The sequence below is a fragment of the Tachypleus tridentatus genome, chromosome 10 (assembly GCF_004210375.1).
Source record: "Tachypleus tridentatus isolate NWPU-2018 chromosome 10, ASM421037v1, whole genome shotgun sequence".
In the NCBI taxonomy this organism is placed as follows: domain Eukaryota; kingdom Metazoa; phylum Arthropoda; class Merostomata; order Xiphosura; family Limulidae; genus Tachypleus; species Tachypleus tridentatus.
The window spans coordinates 62320286-62329669 of record NC_134834.1 but is presented as its reverse complement, the minus strand read 5'-3'; the positions used below and the strand labels follow the sequence as shown (position 1 = coordinate 62329669).

Genomic DNA, 9384 nt, shown 5'->3' with positions numbered 1-9384 from the left:
ATGTCGAGAAACCCACTTGTTGAGAAATTTATATGCAAAAACGGCTCGTTTGGGTTGAGAAAATATTTTACATAGAAGAGCGAACAACGTTTCGACCTTCTTCGGTCATCGTTAGGTTCACAAAGAAAGAGGTAACTGACCGGAAGCTGACCACATGTTTGAAAGGGGTTGTGTAACTGAGTGTCGGAATGTAGAGGGCGGTGTTAGATGTTTGAATATATAATTTTATTTATTTTATTATATTAATATAGGTATAATGGCGTTCCTTTATATTGGTTTATTTTGGGTTTAAGTTGTTGTATAAGTAAGGCTTCTTTAATTAATAATTAACGATTATTTTATATGATTTTCTGAGGGATGATTCAGGCCTCTTAAATGAAAAAATCTTACATTATAACTCTTCTTTTATGAGTGAAATATATAAATTATCACCTTAATATACATCCATAAATACTTTGATGGATTGTGACATGTAAAATAAATGACTTAGCCTTTTGATCGGCCAGAATTAAAATAGAATGGTTCATACAACTGGTGTATCTGTACCCATACACGTAACATTTTGTTTGAATGTTTTGTAAGATATAAACTCGCATGAAACAAGACAAGTTTGCTGATAAACATCTCATTTTTATCACTGGTCACTATACATACGTATATATTACAACAAATCCAAACTTCAATTGGTAAAAAAAGATTACAAGATCAAACACATGAAAAATCAATACCCTCATTATTTATATACACAAATAACTGTCATTAACACTTATCTTCTTTACAAGATATTATTTTACGAATCCTGTATAAAACTGAAAAATAAAAATAAGATAAAATATTTCATGCATTGATAATTCGAAACATTATTCCATATAAACTTACTAATATTTTCAAGTCAGGCTAATTTTGTTCATTTTTAACCAGAAAAAGTAGGTGTAGTGGTGATTGTTTTTATGTCAAAGCTACAAAACGGGCTATCTGAGCATTGTTTACTACGTCGTATAGAAATGCGGATTTTTGCATTTCAAATCCATAAACTTACTGTTAGTCTAACAGTGGACAATAAAATAATATCGTTTTTAAATTCAAGCAATAAACATATAAAAATATTAGGAACAAAATAAGGCGTGCATTATTTACAGAATTTTCGTTTAAAGAGAAAAATAAAATAATCATTATTTATATTGCTAAATTTATATTTGATTATCATTCTAAACATTTGTTGTTTAATTTGTTACTAAAGTTTGCAGCAGGAATCTTGATATACACAATATTAATAAATAGTAATATCAGTTTTTAAATTACATATAAAATTAAGAGTATCAATGGTAAAAAGAAATGAAAAAGAATTACGCTTTAATGTAACTATAACCGGTATTTAGGACGTAGTTTTAAAAAAACAATTTTCTTAGCTTGTGGAGTTAATGAAGACATTTAATACCTAATTTTGAAGACAAATTGACAGTATTTTTACAGAGACATTTACGAAATGGAGATATATTAATACTATCAAATTATTCGCTAACTTTCTTGTGGTTCGTAGGTTTTAAAAAACAAAATTAATAATCTCATGAGAAACAGCTAAAATCATTATTTTTTCTATTAAAAAAAACAAAACATTAATTCTTTCCTTTAGCGAGAACAACCAGCGTCATCCTTAATGAGAAGTTAAAACGTCTGCGAAATAAACAATTGACCTGTTTCTCAGGACGACTGATATCACTTACCAGCCTTCCTGAGATACATTTTTACTTCAAGTGAGTTTCTCATTATCACGAAACGACTGATCTTGTTACTCAGTTCAAGGCATAATACCTAAGATATTGTGTAAAAAACATGCATGTCCAAACACAAGATTCATATCTTAATCTTAATAAGAATATCTTATTAATATCTTAATAAACATAACTTAATCTGCACTTGCAAAAAGGATGTGTCACTCTCTCAGGGCCACTACGATACCATCGTTTGATAATCCACTTCGCGTTTGTAACGGATGGAACTTAATATCTAGTCATCCAAGGTTATATGTAATTAGAGGAATTATTTTTTTCGTGACGCTCTTGTATGTGAATTTGACGATATCACATGTGTTTTAAATTACAGTCAGAAGTTTAATGTAAACAGGAAGACAGTGTAATCAACACGAGACAGACATGAAAAAAAACACTTAATAATAGACCTAGTCTATTTCTCACTTTAGTAATATTAACTTATGAACACCGTTTAAACTGTTTTTTTGTTTAAAGTCAGAAGTGCTTCACGTGCAATTCATCTATAGTTAAATAAAATCATGATTTACAAGACAATATTTCAGTAAAGTACAACAAAATGCTAGGAAATACGTTTCTGGTAATTTTTACCATGTAAATATTTCAGTTAAACACATGTAAATTTGAGCAGGAATATTCTACTCCTTTTTTTTTTATAAATGGCCACTGTCTGAGTATTAAAGATTTTTACTTAACTACTGCGTAGAGGCCCGAGTTTGGTTTTACAGTTAGACCTCTTGTACCGCTGATGGTCACGATAGTTTTAATATTATTTTTCGTCGATTTCACTTAAACTAAAGACGACGTATCACAAAAAGTGTTTCCTTTTAAGGAATATTCCAATGTACTGTAATTCTGGATATATTCCAATGTATTGTAATTCTGGATATATTCCATTGTACTATAATTCTGACGTTTCCAGAGAAGGAGTAATTAAAGTAACATGTTTTATTGTAGAACCATTGCTGTCGTTGCGATTTGATTTGTTCAGGTCATTTTGTTCATGGCAGTTTGTGGACGAGAGTGACCCTTGACCCGAGGAGGAGTCTGAAATGGTAGGAATGCTAAAGTTTTTCGGCGGAGGGCGAGTTGTCTTGATGAGTATTTGAGGATGTTTGTTATTTTGGTAAACGGGATTTGTCCGATCTCTTTTCAACACCGGTCTTAAGTTGGAGCCATTTGGAGAACACGTTGGTACAGACACTATGGGATTCTCTTCCAGTGAGTCCGCCAGGGATCGATGACTAATGAGAAACAGAAGTAGTTTGATTGAAATGAGATTTAAATCTATCGTATTGTGGTCTGACATTTAGCATTTAATACTTCGATACGCATATTAAATCACTGATGTTCAGCGAAAAACAACTATCATAGAATTCATCATTGTGTGTTGAAAATATGTGATAAAATAAATGTTAGTAAATTATAAAGGTAAGACAAAATACGAGAAAGAAGCCTGGAAACTATGAAACAGTGGCTATACAACACTTATCTCAGAATAACATGAGACCAGGTGGTCCGTCTCCGATGTTCTACACTCTATATAAACTTAAAAAAAAATAAAAAAATTAAGCCAACTTTTATCACTCATATAGTTATATACCCATTTCAAAGGTCAATCACCCTGTGAAAAAAATGAAACTTTCTTGGTCGACGATGACTGCTACTCTACCAAAACTTATGTCCCCCCTAGTCCTACGACTTATAATGTTAAATATGAAAAAAAGTATCGACGCTATCAAATCCATTTACAATCTTAAAGAACTCAGTCATATCCTCTTAACTCTTCTTTTTTCAAGAGAAAACAATTTGAGATATTTCGGCCTCTTCTCATATGACAATTCCTCCATCCTAGGCACCATTCTAGTAACCCTTTTCTGAACCCTTTCCTACAATTCAATTCTTTCCTAAGGTAAGGATCCCACGATTAAATACAATATTCCAAATGTCTCCTAATCAGTGGCCTGCACAAAGAAGTTATAACCATTTTAAACTTATATTCAGTATTTCTGTAGAGACATCCTAAAATCCTATTTGCTGTACCATTAACAACAGCACGCTGCTTGGATGATTTTTTAGAGACTGATCAACTATTACATCAAGATTTTTTTTTCATGACACTGTGAAGGTTATTCCCATCCAAATTATACTTATAATTCAAATTATGATAACCTACATGCAATATCTTGCATTTGTTATTATTAAAACACATCTGCCATTTATTCACTAAACTCACTAAAAGATCTAAATTCTTTTGTAAAACAGCAGCAGCAGCATAGCTAACAACACCAAAGATCTTAATATGATCTGCAAATTTACACACCTACAAAGACAACGTTTTATAATCGTTTTATGACCCACCTTATCACATGTTTTCTGAAAATTCAGATACACCACATCTACACAAGCAGTAACTTTTCCAAAGCACGTCAAAAGATTTGTGAGACAACATATTTCTTTAGTGAAACATGTATACTATCTAATAAAGTTCTAAACTTTGTTGAATAACTTTGCAATGCACCTTTTTAAAGACTTTCCAAAATTTTTCGACAACTGATATAAGCCTAATGGATCTATATTTACTGGGACAACTTTTATCATTTCCTTTATAAAGATAAGTTACATTAGCTAACCACCAATCAACTGGTACCTGCCAACTATTCAAGAACTGACAAAAATAATAATAAGTGGCCCACGTATCCAATATTTAACCTCCTTCAAAAAACCTTGCTTTGGTTTGGTTTGAATTTCGCCCAAAGTTACACGAGGGCTATCTGCGCTAGCCGTCTTTAATTTTGCAGTGTAAGACAAGAGGGAAGGCAGCTAGTTATCACCACCCACCGCCAACTCTTGGTCTACTCTTTTACGAACGAATAGTGGGTTTGATCGTCACATTATAACGTCCCCATGGCTGAAAGGGCGAGCATGCTTGGTGTGGTGAGGATTCGAACCCGCGACCCTCAGATTACGAGTCGAGCGTCTTAACCACCTGGTCATACCGAGCCTCAAAACCCTTGAGAAAATATTATCTGGGCGAGGAGACTTAATGTTTTATAAACTTCCCAATTATTCTTAATTAGCACCTATTTCATGTCACCATGTTGTTTGTTGGTATTTCTGTATACCAACTGTTCAAGATCTGGAATAGTGCTTAAATCTTCGTTAGTAATAACCGAAAAAAAAAGCAAAGTTTAATGATCCAGCTGTCTCATAATCATCTTATAGTACACTTCCTTTATCAACATTCAAGTTTCCTACCCCAATTCTAGCAATTTATTTACCCTTGAGATATTTAAAAATTGCTTACTATTAACTTTTACATTTTGAACCAACCTTTTCTCATACCTCCTTTTTGATGTTCTAATCTCCTATTTTACTAACTTTCTCGATACCCTATAATCTTTTAAGTCTTTCGTCATATCATTGAGCTTAAATTGTTAAAATGCATTACGCTCTTTAATTTTCTCTCTTGAACTCTTTGTGAAGCAACCTAGTTTGTACATGTAGCTTTTTTTTTTTTTCTATAAGGAATATATTGATCTTAAATATTTGACAATAAGTTTTTAAAGAACAAGCCTTTTAAAAAGCTCCTTTTTCCTATTGATTCGATCCCATAAGTCAAATCAGCCAATCTGTTCATTCTTACGTATTAACCTAAGCCTGGCATTTAGCCTTAGTGACATACTGTACTTATATCTTCATCACCACAGTTAGTTCTGGGCAAAGTCCGCGACAAGATTAAGTTATGACCTTTTTCTAAATGCTTTTATCAACCCTTTACACTTGTTAATTAGCTCCTTACACTTACTTTTACGATATTATTTAGCCCCTACATGCACCACGAAGATTGCATCTATGTTGGCCCCCTTTATTATATCTCTTTTTCTATCAATTGTATATCCTTTTGTGCTCCTAGGTAGCAAAATGTGATTCTTTTCTCCCCATTTACCCCACAGACTATTCTTTCTGCATGCCTTGTCAAGACATTATCTATAACTATAACCCACTTATCATCCATATAATTTTCTAACCCTTTTGTTTTCCTCCCATTCAATAGTTCCTCATCTGCAGAAGGCAAGGGCTGAATTTTGTTGCTCATCAGAGCTCAGCATAATTAAATTCACTTATTCTTACCCTAATAGTACTCTTTCTAAGACCCTGAATGTCAATATTAGTATATGTATTCCTTGCATGTAGATGCTTAAGTTCCTCTTGAAATCCTGCTGCTGTTTCCCACAATCTACACTTCTCTTTATCTATTGTCTCTATTTTGAATAGAATAGCTTTCAACTTATCTTCCAACATACAAACTCTACATAAAAATCAAACATCTTCATTATTAGCTTTCTTAAATATTCATGCCAGTCCCGAGTTCCCAAATAAAACTCAATCATTGCACCCATTACACCTAAGAAACTGTGAATGCTTCACTCCTACACTAGTCTTAACCACAGTATTTAAACGTAGAGCCTGAAAATAAGTTCTTAATATCAAGTACCAGTAAGCTGTTGTTAACACTGTTACTGTTAAGCCTAACGTTTAATAACTAATATTATTACTTTTGGTCACTACTTTGTTTTCACACTGTGGTTTATGTTTAATTATATAGAACGTAATAATATATTAGAACTAATAATATACACAATGTTAAAGTAAAATGCATTTAGCCTGATTCATAATCTACCTATAAGTTATAACAGTGTAAGCTGAATTTAAAACACCAACAGACAATAAACTAGTTTTCAGATTGTATTTATTTCATAAAAGAATGTACTATCCTGTTTTACAATTTATCAATACCAATAAGTTCAAACATACGTAAAGCTGTTTTAATGTAGTAGTTAAATTTATTTCACTAAACTCTAAGTTATACTTTTACTGTCTCACTTTCATTTACTAGACTTACTACATCTAGTTACTTTGTGTTGTTGAACCTAAATTACTACAAACTAAAATATAAATATCATATAAATTTTACAAATTTTAAAGAGATTAACTTTCCAACATCCTCCGTCCTCTGTTGTGCCCTCTATCTGAGATTACTTCATTTTGAAAACTATGAATGCAAACATTTCACTTAACCATATTGCTTTGACAGTTATCGTAACATCAAATGCAATTATTATTCAATATATCAGTTATTTTTGTCATTTTCTTGTATAATTTGGTTGTAACATTGAACGATATACGGTATACTTCAACTGCAGTTCACGTTTGTGTGAAGTACCGGAACAGTGAGCTTCGAAACTTTTCAATTATATTATGTAATTACTTCCGCTTATTAAAGCCACTATAATTTTTTCCAACATTTGGGAAATACAGGGAGCAATTAATTCGCCAATTATTTTCCTGTTCAACTATTTATGTAAGTTAGTGTTTAATATATTCAAATAAGTTTTTTATATAAATATTGCCAAATAACGTTACTTGCATATTAAAAATTAATTATAAAAACTAAATTTCATCCAGTAGGTTTTCTAGTCAGTTGAATAATAGTGATTAGAGTATTTCCTAGGAAACTGAGTTATCAACTTCGAGGCATTCGGCCTCCTTGTGAATAGAGGCCAGTTAGAGCGCCTTTTATATTTGGCATCTGGAACTTATATCACTATTTTTAATCATAATGTGAATCATTGAGATTATTAGTCTAAAATATCCATGCTTCTTCTGCGGTGTTTAAAAGCAACATTCTAATTTACAGAAATCCCAGTGTATCTATCAAGCTATTCTAATCCTTTCTCTAACTTACTTTAGAGGAAGATCCATGTATTAACAAAATCCTATTAGGGCACCTGCCTGTGATATGTGAGCTTGTGCGTAACGTTTACACAAACATGCGAGTGTGGGAATGAACAAAAGTACAAACGTGGCGATCCCAACATTCCAAGACTATGGGGGCAGAGATATAAAATATGATTTATCATTAGGTTTCAGTGACCTTAAAAACCTACTCTTAAAGTTAAAATTCCATCATGCCGGGGTGTCCTTAAGGACGCGTCCTAGCCCTCTTCTCTCAATAGAGATTCTACGCAATATAGACAACGAGGCCCTCGAGCTACTCTGAACATACAATAGAAATGTAATAAGTACCACCAAGCGTAAAATAAACATTGCCCACTCGGAAATGAAAATTACGATGAAACAGTATTACAAAAATTTACCCAGTAGAAGAAGTGAATCATTAATTAATTTACAATGGATTTAAAGTGATGTTCGAACTTTGGGTTAAAGAGTGCTCTTTCTTAGTTATAGTTAAAGTGAAACTGTAAATTGTTTTAAGGAGTACATAATATTAGAAATGCTGTTGTTAATGGGGTTAAAGAAAAATGAGCTGTTTAGTAAGTACAACACAATCACTTTTTCATAAAATGTCAGTCTGTCTAATTATATTTCTATGTTTATTATACCCTATAAAATATCAATAATTTTCATTTGGATAACTTACCTAAGTTCGTCTCCCTCCTTGTTGCACCATTCGTTATCATAAGCTTGCATCCATATTGGGTTTGACCTAGAATAAAAGGATTTTAGCTGATAAGAAAGAAAACATACTTATCTTCCTGTGGTAATAACAACTGCTTATTGTAATGTTAAGTACAACTCGTAAAACGTATTACTGTCATAGACATTTTTATCCGTAAAATGTAATAAAAACTAAGTTATTAATAAATACATAATCCGGATAAGAATTAAGTTACCAATAGATGAATAACATGGGTAATAGAACAACTACATTTTAAAGTTAAATGGATAAAAGAGTCTGTTTATAACTTGTCATTTTAAAGCATAAGGTGGATGTGAATTTATGTAGTATATTTTATTGGATTTCGCATGCTCGAAGCTTCCTATTTAGAATTCTGGCTGATACCAACTACAAAATATTGATGTTTTTGCAGAATTTGCATCTAAAATGCGAGATGGCTGACTCATACAAATATTATATTTATGGGCATTAAAATGTGTTAATAAGTGGCAAATGGTTAACTGGAAGGCAACGATGATTACTTATTTGATAGAAAAGTCGAGAGAGTAGGATACTCACAAAGAAGAAAGCAAATTAAGAATTAACGCTGATGAAGAAGACAGACACACAATCCAAGATAGAGGTGCCAATTCATCCATTTGATGAAAAATTATTGAATCTTGTCAACATAATTACTGGTGAAATATCCCCTGCCTCAGTAAATATGGACAATGCAGTCTCTATTGGCACAGTCCATATGAAATGATTTGAATATTCTGGCCTCAAGGGTGATTCTACAGCACAATAGTGTGTTACCGCAACGTCTGCATCAGGGAAGCATATCAAAATAGAGCAAACAATTCTCTGTGAACCTTTGATACACTCAAGTGATTGGAATTTCTTGCAAGTTCCAGGAATTTTTACACCACAAACCTTTTTTCTCATAAACTGCCATTAGTAACAACATTCATGTTTACTGATGCTTGAGATACATAATAACAACATCAAAAGCTGTCTTAAAGAAACATATGTAAATTGTGCTTTCATTACCATGAGCCTGTCAAAGAGTGAATTATACTGTTAGTGATCGCTCAATCGTCTTATGGACAGCTCAATGGAGAACTAAAAGAATTGTATGGAGCTTAACCAACA

The 9384-nt window shown here is 32.3% G+C and overlaps 1 protein-coding gene across 2 annotated transcripts in view; it reads right to left on the bottom strand.

The window, feature by feature from the left end:
- Positions 1–609: 609 nt before the first annotated feature.
- LOC143229421 (cadherin-23-like) overlaps positions 610–9384 on the bottom strand; it is a 104192-nt gene continuing 95417 nt past the window's right edge. For both annotated transcript variants that reach the window (XM_076461733.1, XM_076461734.1), the window contains exons 36-37: positions 8215–8280; positions 610–3013 (exon numbers count right to left, since the gene is read on the bottom strand). In XM_076461733.1, coding sequence (XP_076317848.1) covers positions 2671–3013; positions 8215–8280 — 409 coding nt within the window. In that variant the 3' untranslated portion in view covers positions 610–2670. The remainder of the gene's footprint in view (positions 3014–8214; positions 8281–9384) is intronic.